Genomic DNA, 16797 nt, shown 5'->3' with positions numbered 1-16797 from the left:
GTGTGTGCGTGCACTGTATAAACAAATGCAGTGCTACTTGAAGGGTGCGGCCAATTAAAAGAAGCCCCTGAAGGAGCATGCTCATCAGGATGCAGTGAACATAGCAGATCTGCTCTCAGATAGCATGCTGCAGTCTGTCACTGTAACTAAGGCATTAATACCACCAAGGCTATGTGGCACAAAATATTGATATCTTCATCCTTTTAGACATCGAGCGATCGATAAGAGATATGAAAATAATGGCTCGCGGGGGCACGCAAATGGACAGAGAATCCCAAAAATGTTTAACGTTTGAATCACATTTTCTTGCACTGATAGTATAGTCCCATTTTAAACGGATGACAGTTGTAACAATGATAATAATACTCTTGCAATGTTGAGTCAAATGTCCACAAAAGGGTGGTAAGTCTGTAATAAATGATTTTCGGTTAATGACGTGCAGCATTGCCACACAAGCTGTAGTGTGTTAATAAAACTTCAGTTAATGACATGTCATAATCTAGATGTCCTTATTCAAATTCAAGCAGTGCCTCTCCAGAGTTGTTATTCTATATTCCAGCACTGCATCACATAATTAGAACATTTTAGACATATCTAGAGGGAAGAAAACTCTCTCAAATTCCATTATTAAAGGTGCACTTTTTAGTTTTGGGTAAGAAATGTTAATCAGATGAGAAAGATCTTCATTGACTGATTTTTTTATGCCTAAACAAACTAAATAAACAAACTCACTTCGTTTTCATGACTGAATAAACTGAATAAACACACTGACCTCCAAGGGCAACGCAATTTCTTGCTGTTCGACTTTGTTTATATGTGGCGGACCCTGCCACCTTTCTAGCTTCAAACAGTGTTCTTGGGACAAATTTTCCTCCAAGAACAGCTTGTTTATTCAATGATAGAGTTTGTATCATGACCTCATTAATGTTATAACTATTAGCTTGATTCTTCTTCCAAAACTAGATAGCGGCCCTTTAAAGAGCCACTGCGCTAACTATTGCTACGTCAGTAAAGTTATAAATATGGATGAACAGGAGAGTGAATAATTGGTGTAGTGGAAATTCTCCTTTGTGAGGTAGAGAGTTGCTAAGTCTCCGAAGAATTTCAGACTTCAGCGTATGAATCAGATCTCTTTTAATGAAACATGCATCGTGGAGGGAAGGCAAAAGCATTCTCCCCCGAACTCTAAATTGTTATCCTTTAAGTACAGTAAGAGAGAGGAGGTTACCTTCATTCACAACAGTCATAAAACATTTTCTTTACATAATAATGACTCTTTGATATTTGGGTGTATCCTGTCTTTCCAGGACAGTGACACTTTGATGTAACAGATGGGACAGCAAATGTCATCTTATCTAAACTTGTGTATCTTCCCATGTTGTATGTGCCCCCACCTGTGGCTCTTGTGACACCTCAAGCAACATGACACTCTCCCTTCCTCCTCCTGTCTTTACAGCACATTTGATCACTAACAGGAAGACTATGTAATTTCTCACATTGGACGGGGCTGTTTGTGAGTTGTGAGACGAACAAAGAGTTTTCTGTTGTGACGGGACAGAAAAAATGCAAGTGTTGTGCAGATAAGACAGAGACGAGTGGAACCAGGCCTGGATGTCTGCATCAGAGCCAATTACCTTTAAAAAACTACCTCTCTGTATTTCCAGCTCATTGTCTACTGGGCCCAGTGGTAACCCAGGGGACAACGCTGATGTGCTTTGAGGCAGAACACAATTGAATTGCCGAGCTCAAACCTTCCACTTACAGTCCTCGATATGATTCGGTCCTGGGTTGCAGCCAAACCAAAAGTTCTGCTCACCACAGCTACGTCGCCTCCTACTGACCCCCCAATACCCATCGTCACAAAGGGGGGGGGGGGGGAGATTAAGCAATCGGTGACCTTTATCGACCTCTATTGGTGACCAGGTGGAATTGCAACAACATTAGCTGGACTTATTATCTCTTCTTCTCGGAGGTGCTCAGAGTCTCTGGTAACAGGTAATGAGGCTTATTTGTCTTCATAGCTGGAAGATCCTGCTCATGGTGCTATCCTCAATTGTTAAAGACTTGGAAAGGGGGTGAATAAATGAGACCGTGGAGACATGGAGAGTCTTGAAAATCTGGATGAAAAACCTAGAAATGAAAGCCAGAAATCTCAGCTCCTGGCAGAGTAATCAATAAGCACACAGCATTGATCAAATACCTGCCCCGGCTACAGATGTATTATGGTCATTTTGTACTGTGGGGAATTGAAAAAAAAAAACAAAAAAAACACATCCTACATAGTTCCTCTTAAAGGCCCTCAAGAAAAGAGTTGTTGTTGGAGCTCATCGCCAGCCTCGGCCAATTAAAAGAAGCAAAAAAAGTCTTCTTCTGTCATTTTGCTGCATCACACATGCAGCCGACGTGTTGATGAACACTTCAACCGGATAACACACGGAGACGAGCAGTATCGCGCTCACACTTCTCCGTCTCATATGCATCCTCTTGCTTCCTCTCCGGCTGTCTCTCTTTCTCTCCCTCCCCGCACACACATTATCTCTCCCGGCCCTCCCCCCTGTGCTCGTATATACACCACATACAAAACACACAAAGATGGATCAATTTCACATTCTCTTTCAGGATGCGGAAGACGTCGTCTCATTGTCGGTTTATGGCACGATGTTTGATCCTGCCTAATGCAGCTATGCAAATTAGCCACTGTTATTCTTTTTTCGGATGCCATCTTTTTTATTTTCATGGCTCGATACGTTCTGAACAATTATCTCGCCACCTCAGACGCTGCGTCTTGTGGTCTATTTTTTTTCTTTTTTTTTAAATAGGGCAAGGGTTTTTTTTTTTTTTGGCAAGGCACTGGGAAAAACAATAACAAAGTTAACTAATGGGGGGGGGGGGGGGGGAATGCCCTCATTGTGTAGTGGTTTAAAACTCCTGAAGAGAAAAGCTTTCAGTTCCACCGTAATGGTTTTATCCATTCATTTGGGCTTTATTGGCTTTGCTTGGCAGTAGACAGGGAGCAACGGCACCCCCGAGCAACAGCTTTCCCACAGAGTCATTTGATCATATGCTGACTGGCTGGGAAAGAGAACAAATTAAAGTCCCTCCTCACTCTGACACCTTAAACACAAGACACGACAGGCCATATATTCTCTGGCAAATCAGCAGCCTGAAAGATGGATACCAGTTATAACTGAAGCAGGGGGGAAAAAAATAAAAAAAATAGAAATCAGACATAGGTGTGTGTGTCAGGAGCCCGGTGCTAAATCACAGCAGCAGCTGGATGATGAAAACCTGCCTGACGGGTCTGAGGGACCCAGAGCCATTCTGTGCCAATGAAGGGGGGGTGCACTTGAATTTGCATCACCCTGTGACATATCAAAGAGAATGCACAAGTAGATGAGCCTCTTTGATTTTGCTAGTTGTGAATGCAAAGTTACTCCGTAGGCCCACAATAATCTGCAGCTTTCTTACCATAATCCTGCAGTTTTAGCCAAGTAATGAACAACGTGAGGGAAGAGGGGAGTGTGTACAGGGTGTTGCATAAGCTCTCTCTCTCTCTCTCTCTCTCCCTCCCTGTGTGTGTCTGTGTGCGTGTGTGTGTGTGTGTGTGTGTGTGCAGGGGTGGGGCAGGGTGGAGATGGATTTTTTTTTTTTTTTCCCACCAGCTCCTGACGGAACAAACTGGGGACGTTGCACAGTTTCTACGTGCACTTATCTCACCAAGGCGCTGCTCATCAGACATCACACGCCAGTGTCAGTGTGTTATACACTCCGCACTGCATTAAACGTTTTTACACGAGGCAGGCAGGGAACACACACACGCGCACTGACATGCCAGGTGCTTCCTCCCTCCCTCCCTCCCTCCCACTCTACCTTGCTGCGCGCACACGCACGCAAACAAACACACAGCCTACGGCACGCTCCTGCCAATATATGAAATTCTCAGCCATTTCCTGCGAGAATGTAAAAGCAGTCGTCTTCAGTAGAATAAAAGCATTTTAAAAAGAGGAGGAGGGGGCAAGTTACTGTCTTTTTGGCGGCACTCAGAGTGGGACGATGCCACAGAAACACCAGTTATAAGCCAAAGGATCTGGATCAGGACGCAGTTTTTATTGGGCCGCCAAGCGGACCATCTGCAGACTTCATCAAAAAAAAAAAAAAAAAAGAAAAAGAAAAAGCTCAGCCCACAGCGTCCAGACGGGCTGATCGGATGCCCGGGTTAAGTTGCGATATCATGCAGAGCATATTGACCGCCACAAACACTACACGGCACCTCACTCTCACTCTCTCTCTCTCTCTCTCTCTCTCTCTCTCTCACACACACACACACACACATAGGCATGCACGGAGAGATAAAGACAGATCCACGCCTGAGATCTGCTCTGAATTATGACTCAATTAAGAGCCACTGAGTCAAGGTCGTTTACAGCCGCAATATCCATAACTGACACAGACGCTGCTTGTTAGTCCGCTCCAGAAAACTGAATAATCATTTAGTGACTGTGGAGATCACATGTGTGCTTTTTTCTTTTTTTTTTCTTTTTGCGCATTTCTCAGGCATGTACCAGTTTAACCAACCCTCCCTCCCCCCCCCCCCCCCCCCCCCCCGCCCCAGGAGGAGCCAGCTGAGTAAACTCCAATTAGGACATGTGATGTATCTGTGGCTGTGTCTGTTTCTCATGGGTTTCGTGGGTTTTTTTTCTTTTTCTTTTTGTGTATCACAGGCTTTTATGTTTTAAAAAAGAAAACTTTACAAAAGGCGTCCTATTGTCTAACGTGCGGCTTACTCACCATCAATGATAACGGTCTTCATGATTCGGACGGGGCTGAAATCCAGAAGCTGTATAAATCCAAGACGAATGAATCCCCAGCGCGGACAGATAGAAGTATCCGCTGTTTATTGCAATTTAACGGGCTTGATTGCAAAAAAATAAAAGAAATCCAGCGCACGCAGTCGGAGTGGTGGTGGTGGTGTTTGTGGGTGGGTGGGGGGTCGGGGGGAAGAGGGAGACGGACAGCCTAAAAGACACCCCTGCACCCTTCAAACTTTAGCCGTAGGTCTTCCCGAGTGGGGAGCCGCGTCTCCGGCTGCACCCGATCTCAGTCATTTTAGGCGAGGGGGGTTAGAAAAAATAGTCAGTAAATAAACATCCAAACTGGGATCAGCAGACTCGACAGCACCAGTCGACACCTCCCTTCAAAAAAAAAAAAAAAAAAAAAAAAACCAGAACAACAACAACAAAAAACAAATATAGGACGAAGAAGGAGCTCAACGAAGTGTTGCACGCACAAGTGGGAAGAGAATCAACGAGGATTCGGGCGAAAAAATCAGTATTGGATCCATGTTTTTGTTTTTGAGAAGCAGCACATATCCAGTCCGAGATCACCTGCCCCGCTGTGTATTTCCCAAGTCTACGGAGAGAGAGAGAGAGAGGAAAAAAAGTGTGGTGGATGCGCACGGATGTCGGCCGCACTGGTGAGCGTCAGTGTGCATTTACCGCGGGGAGGGAGGGAGGGCGGGGCAGCGAGGCGCGTTTGGCTGAAAGAGAGAGACAGAGCGAGGGGGTGAGAGAGAGAGAGAGAGAGAGAGAGAGAATCCAGAGATGAATGTTTTATGGGCATCACGCTGCAAAAAATATTCCTCTCCAGGCTCAAAGTGTGATTCTCACATCAATCAAGGTGAACGCGAGACGTGCGCGCTTATATTTATTCAATTTCCCTGTGTTCTCTGCCCGGTTTCACTACAGTTATTTATAGAAGAAGAACAAAAAAAGCCCTCACACAAACCAAACCGGGGCTGGAGACAGAAGTTATTTTACGTAATCGACGGGGCTTTGAAGGGTTTTCGAGAGTGAATCCGGGGGACTTAATGACTTATTCAGACGGACATTTCTTGCAGCGCAGGCCTGCGCTCTAATGAATGTTTTATGCGCGAGGGGTTGGGGGTGGTGTTGGTGGTGGTGATGGTGATAATGGGTGGGTGGGAAGGTGACGTGAGGCGAATCTATTTGGATCGGACACGGCCAGGCACGCACATGCATACGAAAATATTCCCAAAAGGCAGGCGAGGAGCCAGGGCCCTGCTGGTGGGACCCGCGCCTCCTCCTCCACCACCTCCTCCTCCAGGGGACTGGACAGTTTGGCCGTTCGGATGTCGCTTGTGGAGTTGTTTAAAGAAAAGGGACAACAAACAGACGTCAGTTCTGCTTGGTTGACCGGGAAGACAGTGAAACATTTAAATTCCTCAAACTTACCTGAGACCTGGAAGCGCAACAATAAATGTCCCCCTGATTTATTTTGAAAAGCTGAATATCTCCTTATTTTGCCCATGTATCTGCTCTTATTTTGAAATTATGTAGAAACTGCTTTTTTGACATTCTTCTCATTCTTATTCTTATTCTTAGTATTATTGTTATTATCATCTGTCAACCCATGCTGACAGTTGCTGTCCACTGTGTTTCTCCATCTGGGAAGTCAAAGTACCTCCAAGCATAACATGTCCTTGCAGAGCGCCCCACATGACACATTCCCTTTCCACGCATCTGATGTGATAACGGGCGCCTTTACAAAGTGATTAGACTGTTGAGCGGCGCAGACACACTCTGATTGGACAGAGGGACACAGCTCACAGTCGCACCGGTCCGCAGCTAAGCTCGGTTTGCTGACAGCCAGGACTGTGGATCCACAGCAGCAGCAGCAGCAGCTCTATTATCTTTGGGTAGCACACGCCCCCTACCGGCCAACGCTCACACAGACGTTCAGCGCCGTGGACAGAGACAGAGGGGGCCTCATCTGTGGGAGATGATCCCCCTGTTCGGCCCTGAGAGACAGCGAGGAATCATACTGCATGTGTCCGCAAAGCTCCGGCAGATAAATGACTCAATGCACGCTGGTGACTGTGCTGTGTGTGCTTTATTATATTTCCTATAAGACCATCTGTGATATTTCCATCTTCTGGCATTTAAATTCATAATAAAAAAAATAATTAATAACAATACAAAAAAAAAAAACATGGGGGAACTTTTCCAAAATCACACACTCAATCATTCACGCATTGACGCATGCAGAAAAAGAAAAAAGCCTGTTTGTATTGGGATAACACTGGCACAGGATGAAATGCATGCGTTAATTATACTATAGTACGTAGATAGACTGAGACATGGGAGCAGCCAGCAGATTACCTCAGGGAGCGGGTGAATGGAAGCCGCAGCCAGGTGGGTGGTGTATAGTCGAGTGATACGGGCCCTATGTGTAGCAGGCTAATCCCGAGCTTACAGTCACCACCAGTATTGAATCACACCATCAGAATATGTCAGTGAGCCGCTCGCCTGCCTGCTATTTGCTCACAGCGGAGAGCGGCAGAGCCAGATGGCCAGCAGAGACACAGTCCAGAGCCGCCGCGGCGACCCGCTGAGATCGAGGTCACCCCGCGAGAAAAGGAAATGTTGTCACCTCTCACAGTTGTCTGTGTCTCTCCTGCTTTATCTGGATGCATCCGTGTGGGCAAACACGTGTGTGTGCATAATCCGGTCGTGCATTTTGCATGCCGTGTGTTGGCTTGTGCCTGGCCCACTATGAGTGTGCTGTATCAGGAAAAAGGGGACATTTCTTTTGCTGTTTTTTTTTTTTTTTTTTTAAAAGGAGAAAAAAGAAATAATAATGACCTCAGTACACGTTTGAATGCTCCATGTTCTTAACCAACATTCACTGAAGTCTTGAGGGGCAAGGGAAGATTTTTTTTCTTTTTTCCGGGTTATCCATTTTCTGAGTCTAATCCAAAATGCTTTCTCTCCTGTGATTATGTCTTGATAACTGTGGGGGGAGAAAAAAAATGCTCAGATAATCTTTTCTGAGTTACTTGATTTCCTTTCTTCTTTTTTTTCATTTTGAACAGAAGAAAATTATCTTTTCTTTCATGAAAGAGAAAAAATCAGGAGGAAAAACTAAAATTCGACTCGGTTGCACTCATGAAAAATTATTTTCTTCATCCACCTGAGTTTTTTTCATTCAGTTTCGCACAAAATAGTCTTTTCACTTGGTTTCCACATTAATATTTTTCCCCATCCATCTGTTCAGTCATTGTCTTCAACTTATCCAGGGTTGGTGATTTTCTTTTTCTAGTTTTCTTCTTTTTTTCTCTTTTTAGATAGGGAACTTAGAAAGATTATCCACACAAAACTTTCCTTTCCAACAGTTCCAAAACACATAAACACAGGAGAGAGCAGTTTAGATCAAACTTAGAAAAATGGATCACCAGAAAAAATAACTTCACTTGTTCCTCAGGGCTTCCGGAAACATTCATATACAGCCTATAGGAAAATATATTCTGCAGCAGCCCAGATCTGGAGGAATGTTTACATGCTTGCTGTGAAAAAAATACTTTTTTTTTCTGTATATGGTAAGTAACTCTAAGTATTTAAACAGAAACATCATTAAAAAGTCAAGCACATGTTGGATTTAGAAAAAGAAGCTTAATTAAGTCTATACAGCGTTGACATGATCATAAAAACTGGCCGCAAAAAGATATTGCCAGAGTATAACTCTTCCTAAATATATCCTCAGTGAGGAAAACACTCATTTGGCTCACTTTTGAAGATGTCTCCTCTTGCCAGGAAGTGAAAGGTATACTGTAACTGATCACTATACCTCCCCCGGCTCATTATACAACATGCCCACTCTTTCCCGATTCATTATAGTATATCACAATGATATGCACCAGCAAGTGAATAGGACACAGGTAAATTGTCGTGGGAGCCTTTGAGGCTGGAGGCCTTGCACGACGAGCGACTGTAAATTAACTCGGGGTGGATCATTGCCATGCGAATAGGAAAAAAAAGGAGATTGGGGATCTTTAATTCATGATAGTAATGAAATGAGTCAAGCTGTTGAGTCTCAAAGGCAGTGGATCTCTAGGCTGAGGCGCCACTACTCTTTTCATCACGAGTCTGATGGATCAAAAGGAGAACAGGACCATAAATGGCTTGCTTTGGTAATGGGAAAAGTTGGTTGTGTCCCACTGCCACAGGACCAGGACCAGTATTAATTACAGCAGGTGAATGAAAACTAGAACCCAACGCTTGTCCTCGCTGTAGATGACCAAATGAGTAGGTCGAATGGGATATCGGTGGGTCATGTTATGTGTATGTCAGAGGTCATCCATCCATAAAAGACTCACACCGAGCATGTGGCATGTTTATTTTTTGCCCTCGACTGAGCATTTCCCCACGATATTCAAGAAAAGGAACGAGAGATGAAGGCGTTCGGCCCTTGCAGCACACTTGCAGCACACTCGCCGCTGCATTTGGCCAACCGCTCGATCAGAACCGAGTTGGAATAGTACATTTGTCACTTTAGGCAGTGCCACTTTTTACAACTACAGCCCTGAAAAAGAAAGCCCACAGCATGGGGTGAGTAGGATAGACAAAAAAAAAAATGTTTGAATTCAATAAAAGGAACGAAATAGAGGAAACCTGCGTACAGAAAAGGAGAGGAAAAATGCAAATGGTCCTCAGAGAGGGAATCCCTGCTGGCTGAGTTTCACAGTGTGTGTTGGTGAAATGTGATAGTACCTATCATTTCAGAACACTGCTGTTATTTTCCTTAACTAATAATTGCTGGACTATGTGACCAAAAGTACAGGTCATATACAGTGACGTGTCTGACATGGGACTGTGGCTATGAATGCTTGTGTGTCAGTGTTGGATCCTGCTCGTCTTTGAATTAAAGTCCTTATTTACTCTATTGACATCTCTCTGAGGGTTTTCACTGAACATATGTTATTGTGTTATTTTCCTTACTGTTAAAAAAAAAAGAAGAAGAAAACCGCCCTCTTTGGTCGATCTATTCAAGTAGGAAAGGAAACTTGGAAAGAGGACAGAGGTGTGACTGTTTACTCATTTTTATTGGTCAGCGCGGATGTTGTTGTAAAATTATAATAATCTAATTTAATTCAATATTTAGTTTGATTTTCAGTTGTGGTCTGTTTTGTATTATAGCAGATAAAGAAACATGTCACATTTCATATGTAATATGCCGAGATGAACAAGATTCACAACTGAAAAAGAGGACAGTATGCTATCTCTTTTTTTTTGAGACGGAGGCCTAATTTCCTGTCAGACCTCTTTATGTAACACCAGTAATAGAAATCCAGATTTATCTGGAATCGGGAGGGTTAGTCTGCTGTCAACAACAACCACAGATGTGCTGCATACGAAATCCATGGTCGAGGTCTTCCTCAGCGGGGATCTGTAGGACCCCAAACAGATGTAGCGCATCGTTATATTTAACAGATTGCTGGATCATGCCAGTTTAAGATCATGTTCATAAGCAACTATCAAAGCATAAGGAAAAGCTGTGAAGTATCAAGCTTATAAAACAATATTAAATATGTTTTTAGAGATCCTGGAATCTGCAGGACCCAAACAGATCATTAGGCTGAGGACACAAGACAAAAAGCATTTTTACTCTCCGGCTTATAATATAAGCATATCAAAGAAATGTATTTCCCCAGAATAGCTAATAACAACGAAATATGAACTATGTTGAAGGGACACGTTTTTACCACAGCAAGTAAGAACTAGTTCTTTGCTGACAGGGTCCAACAGCATGGGATTTAGAAATGATGGCATTTTATGTGTACTATAGAAAATATGACTGTACACTGATATATATTGTATCTAAATAGTATGTGATAACATGAAAGATTGTTGTTTCAAATCCCTCTCCATACTCCCAGAAGGGAAAACTCGGGTGTAGAAACATTGAATCCTTCATTCTAAATGTTGTGAGTATACTGAGTCTGAGACTCTGGTAATACACACATAAGTTCAAAGCTGTAAGGAAAACGTGAGAAGAAGGTTTGTGATTCAAACTGGAAAACGTGCAGAATTGTTAATTCAGTTGTGGACACCATTTTACAATTATTCCTTCTGTATATAAATAATACATACTAATTTGACGACGTGGGTGATCTTGGAACGTGGAAGATAAAATAGTGCCACATGTGAACTGGACATTTTTATAAGTGGCTGTCTTTTTTTACATATAAGAGAACATTTCCACATGATGAATGTACACTGCCACATGTCAATTACATATGCTGACTGCTTTTTTCACATGTGGATTAGAATTTGCCCATTTGGCAAAACCTTCTAAAACCTTTAAATTGTAGATAGTAAATTTATAAAGGTACAAATAATCCCCAAACCCAGACCTCAGTGTCCTCGGTGGGCTCCGGTGTGTGCTATAATGTATATAATGCCCGATTGACAGCCGGTGCAGGTGTTGGACAACAGTGATGAAGTTACAACTTGATTATTGTCTACCACTACTGCCTAACTATGTCTTTGTATGTATTTTTGCTGTGGGTGCAACACTTTTGAGATCTTTGTTACTTCTCCCACTGCCGCGCTGATAAGGCATCTTTGAATTGCGGCTGCCCTTGAGGAGCAGAATCCAATCCCAGCGATGTATTCTCTCTAAGTGCCATTACTCTCTGTGCCTTCCGTTTCTTATTTTTTATTTTTCTGCGATTCCCCCCTCCCCCGTTTCTTCTCCAAACTTGCAGGACAGTGAGTTCGCTCTGCTCTCCCAAGCTCTTGCTCATTAGGCCTTGGAGTCAGATATTAATTCCGGCCTGGGTGAAAACCCCTTTCGCCATTAAGATCGGGTGACAGCTCATTTTCTTCGGTGGCCTGCAGAAGACAATAGCAGTGATGGAATTGTTTTTTTTTTTTTTTTTTTCTCCAGTCTGTAACCTCATTAACTCATTGGAATAAAGACAATGTGGAGTTGTTTGCATTAAGCTGTAATTATGCTGATTCACTCACTTTCTCCCTCACTCGCTCTCTCTCTCTCTTCTCCTTCCATTTGCCATATTAATTAGATTCTCCTCTCCTCAAACATTGACAATGTGGACTTGCTTTTGACTCGTAAATTAAGCACCTAGCCATCATTTCCTGTATGGATGTGAGTGCTGCATGTGATAGGACGGGGAGAGATAGGGTAGACGGTAAACAAAGGGCCTTGTGTAAACATGCAATACGTCTTCACTAGTCATATATATTACCTGGCTTGACAAGGCTACATTCCTTGAGAGTGTCAGTGGGTCGGAAAGGACAAGTGTGTGGAAATTTATTCTCCTGCGACTTCACGTGTTCGGTGGCCCGACCTTGATTTTCCCGTCCTTTTCAACTGAGAGACGGAGAGAGGGGGGGGAAAAAGGGTAAAAAAAAGAGTGATTGTGTGACAGAGAGAGAGAGAGAGAGAGAGAGAGAGAGTGATGCTTGGTTGGACACAGGCTTTATGCATCTGTCTCATGTGGATCGGATTTGGTCTTGTCCAGCGGGTGATGGGGGCACAGACAGCACATGTCCACCACGCCTTCCTTCTGCTGCAGTTTTCAGAGCACGGCAGGCTTCATTCATGGTATTCACATGTGAATTACTTATGGAGACCACGTCATTTTAATGCAGAATTGTTCTGCTCATTGACAAATGTGTATTTGGAGTTGATGACAACTCATCAGCTGAAGCAAGAAGATCTTTATTTTATTTCTATTTTTTTACCCGTAAGGTGTACTTGTCTTCCTGCCAGCGAGATTTCTTAGAAACCAATGAAAACTGACAAACTAATTAAGCCTTTAGCCCCAGGAACATTTAATTAGACCTCTTGTTTTCGCAGATCTTAAACAAACCCTTGTTTTCAAAATCCAAACAGCAAAACAGCTTCTTAAGTGTGCCCTAGGTAGTTCTGGGGAAGAAAATCAGAAGAAAAGATAGATCTTATTTGACTGTTTTTTTTTTTTTAATGCCTCAACAAACGAAATAAACAAACTCACTAAATTGTTGTGATAAATACACAGATAGAACAAACTGACCTTAAAAGAACAACACAGTTTCATATTGCTTTACTTTGATTATGTTTGGTGGACCCCGCCACCTTTCTGGCTTCGAACAGGATTCTGCAGACCTTATTTTCCTCTGAGAACAGCTTTATTCAGTTATGGAAAAGAGAAAGAGAGTTTGTAGTATTACCTCAATAATAATGTAAATATTAAAATTCAATATTTTGATGTCTTCTCCTAAACTACTCAGTCCGTTTTAAATGAATTTGAATTTGAAAATCAAATCTCCAGGGGCTCATTGGGGAATTCTTCGCTATTGGCAGAGGTGGCTTTTGTTTGGTACGTCGTTTCTTAATGAGAATTATCTGTGTTGCTGAAAATTAATGATTAAAAAAAGAGACGTTTTTTAAAAACCTGTTAGCAAGTAAACACACTTTTACACTGTTATTAAATTTAAAAGAAGGTGAAGGTCTAGGAGCTCCCAGATGCTGTGGTATTGTTTGCAGCTCATGGAGAAGTGCTGAAAAGTTGGAACAACATCCTAATCATTTTGCTCATCTAACCTTGCCTCAGGGCTAAATATACAAAGTTTTTGCTCCGGAGTTCCAGACGATAAAAGGCCATGTAGCTGTTCCCTTTCGTAGTATGAGTATGACCAGCAAATTGCATAGTGCTTCCATGCAATTGCCAGACTAATGGCGTGGAACAAATCCAGACTATATTAATTCTAAGCAGATGTTTAATATGTAGTGTGTTCACACTTGAAAAGTGACAAAGTGAAGTACATATAAACTGAGCACAATGCATACTAATTATGGTTGATTCTGATGCTGGTGGTTGTGCACTACTTTCCCACAATGCAGTGCACAAAAGAAACTGAGGGAGCTGCTCATGGATGTAAACAAATTAAATAAATTGTGGGCACAGGTGACAAAACTACAGGAAGGTATTGGAAAACAAATACTAGGGACTGAATTTTAATTAAAACAGTCTGTTGTCTCTCTCTGAAGTTTAATTGTCAGTGGCAAAGTTGCAGTTTGATTGACATTGGGTCTTTGGTGGTTTGCATAATTTCCTAGCTGGATAAAAATATGTTGATTTGTTTACTTACTCCTCAAACAGTGATCCACAGTGAGTCTTTATAATGGTTTAATTATGTTTCTGGTGGTAATGTTTGTGTCACATTTATAGCTTGACCTTCCATCATTTAAACCTAGGCTTTTAGGTGCTGTATAAATAAAATCTTACTTATGTTCTCACTTACATAGTAGAATATAGTGTATAGACTACCTAGTTTACACTTGGGAAACACCTACGGAGTTGCTGGCAGCTCTGTGAGACTGTACTTGGGCCGAATAGCTCCATATTCAAACAGTAATCATGGTTATAGAGTGTTTGGTAATCAACCCATGTCTTTCCTTCCCCTGCTCATACAGTAAAAATGAGAAAACGACATTTTCTGGTATCCATACCAACTTCATCCAATCAGGACAGAGAAATGTCCTGAAAGAGGTAGTCTTGTCTGCTCTGTGCATCTGCTCACACGTGCAGAGAACAGGATCCTCCTGTTTGATACTATGTCTGGAGAGGATTGCTAATCACTTGCAGCAGCTTTAAGTAGGTATAATGTTCACCATATTCACAATCTCAGTGTGGCCAGTTAACATGCTAACATTTGCTAAGTAGCATTAAACACAATGCACAGTGGAGTTTGATGCAAATGTCATCATCTTTACAGATATTTGGTCATCTACCAAAATAAACCTTTAAAATTCATGAAATTCAAGGTTACCAAAGTCATTGGTATTCATTTTATAGGAGCCATCAATGTCTGTACAGAAGTTTCATGACAATTCATCAAATAGTTTTTTGAGATTAGTTGTTGAGGAACAAGGTCGTGGACTGACCGACAGCATGATGCCATTCCTTGCCCGACTCCAAGCATGGCCAAAAATGTTAACGCTGGCCTTTCGCCAGCAGGTATTGATGATCTTGATGTTGTCCATGTCCTCTCCACAGCTCCTAAATATTCTATTTTACACATATCTCTGTCTCTTCTGTTCTCTTAGCTCTTCATCACTGGGAGGCTTTTTTAAATCCAACATTATTTATTAATCAAGGACAAGGATTTATTGGTTCTTATTTAAGAGTGTGTGGTCACTGCATTTTAAAACAAGCCACTCATCAAGCCTTAAGATCAAACGCTTCTCCTTTTATTTAGCCTGCTTTGTGTCACAGCCATACACTGGAACAAATTGCCCCGACCTGGCCTGAACAATGAAACAAGTCAGAGCGATAGAGTGTCACAATGAGGAAGCCATTTTGCACTCCCTTGGATTCTGGGTCGATGCAGGTCAGATTAAAAAGTCTACTAGGTGAGCTGACAAGCAAAGCTTATAGCCACTGCTTTCTCCGGTCTCTTTTTCTTCAGTCTTTCAAATACCAGATTATTGAGGGTTCTAATACCATCTTCACGGTAGATAAAGCCGATTACACACCGTCTCTAAATGGAATTAGGTAATTTGCCTCACTTCATTCAGTGTAATCTCCACTGCCAACCTCACCTCTGCCGCTACTTCTCTTTATTTGATCTTTTTCCTCACCATCAACTCTGGGACCTGAAAAACTGTTTAAGGATGTGCCCAGAGAATGGTAATTGAGACACAGTAGCTATTTCTCTTTTAAATGCAAAATTCATGCTCACTACATACAGCAGCTGGTCCCAAGGATAGCTCCAAAACAAGGGTAACCCCAGCTCAACCTATCGAATTATTAAGGGAGTCTCGGATTTGCCACCAAATTCCAGACTATTTTTGGGGCTTCTGTTGTTCACAAGCTGAGCGAAGGCAGATCTCATTGTAGTTTTGAATCAGATTGGATTATGAGCTTAGTCTATTTTTTTCCTATTCTCTCATTGTATTAGTCTCGGGGAAAGCATCGCAAGGAGTGCAGCCATGCAGTTCTTTTTCAGATTTGTTGTATTCTTCAAGACAATTAAAGTCTAAACTCAATCCTTTTTTTCAGTAAATGTAACACGATATGCAACAACGTTATTTCAGAGAGTTTTATCAATTGACAATCTCTCAATCCACTGGAGTTCAATATTAAAATCCAAATGCAATCCCTGGCCACAGTTACTGAGTTTATGATTTGTGAAATCATATAATGAGATCTTCTTTCTCCCTGATACATAGATGCTATCATACTGCAACATCAATAATGTGTGGCATGTATTGCACAGCGATAGACCCAAATTCATACAGTCTGATGGCATGTCTGTGTCCGAATTTAAATGTGGTCGTCTGTTAAATCTTTCAGAAATATGTGGTTCCCTGTGAGATATTGAGTCTGTGAAAAAATAATCATTCTTGCATTGACTTGAATCTTTTTTCTATCAGCTTCCAAAAGGCGATAAGATGCAAGCATTAAGATTACATGCTGATGGTCACTAAAAGAATAACCCCCGCACTTGATTAACCACAAGAAAGAACATGCTATATTTGTCAGATTGTCAGTAATCTGTCAGTCCGATTTATGTAACTATTCATTTCCTTTAAAAATATTCCCTTCCTCACCAAAAAAAATCCTTTAAGCCTCTTAGCAGAACATATATCTAAATATACATTGTTTACCCGGCAATATTGCGCAAATCTCCCTTAACTGCATCACATTTGCACAGCCCAAATGAATTACAGATTAGGCAGTCCATTTGATTTATGGTAGTTGCCCATGCACAAGTGGCTACACAGTAGTACTGATCTGGAAGTGAAAGAGGGAGTGATGGGTTGCCCTCACCCTGGCAGGGTGCATCTGCTTACTTTGCCAGCTTTGCTCAGAGAAATTAATGGGAAAAACACCAGGAGTTTAGCCTGAGGATTCTCTCCGTGGCCATCCAGGACACGAGAAAAAAGTAGTTTTCAAAATTCTGTTTTGGTTTTAAGTAGAAACATACTAAT

At 42.1% G+C, this 16797-nt stretch overlaps 1 protein-coding gene across 1 annotated transcript in view; it reads right to left on the bottom strand.

Annotated features, from left to right (window-relative positions):
- The window catches only part of rtn4r (reticulon 4 receptor), a 47635-nt gene extending 42141 nt beyond the window's left edge, over nt 1-5494 (bottom strand). The window contains exon 1 of the mRNA XM_030418087.1: nt 4789-5494. Coding sequence (XP_030273947.1) covers nt 4789-4810 — 22 coding nt within the window. The 5' untranslated portion in view covers nt 4811-5494. The remainder of the gene's footprint in view (nt 1-4788) is intronic.
- Between the last annotated feature and the right edge of the window lie 11303 nt (nt 5495-16797).

This window comes from Sparus aurata, chromosome 5 (genome assembly GCF_900880675.1).
Source record: "Sparus aurata chromosome 5, fSpaAur1.1, whole genome shotgun sequence".
In the NCBI taxonomy this organism is placed as follows: Eukaryota; Metazoa; Chordata; class Actinopteri; order Spariformes; family Sparidae; genus Sparus; species Sparus aurata.
This window is presented reverse-complemented; position numbering and strand designations above follow the sequence as displayed.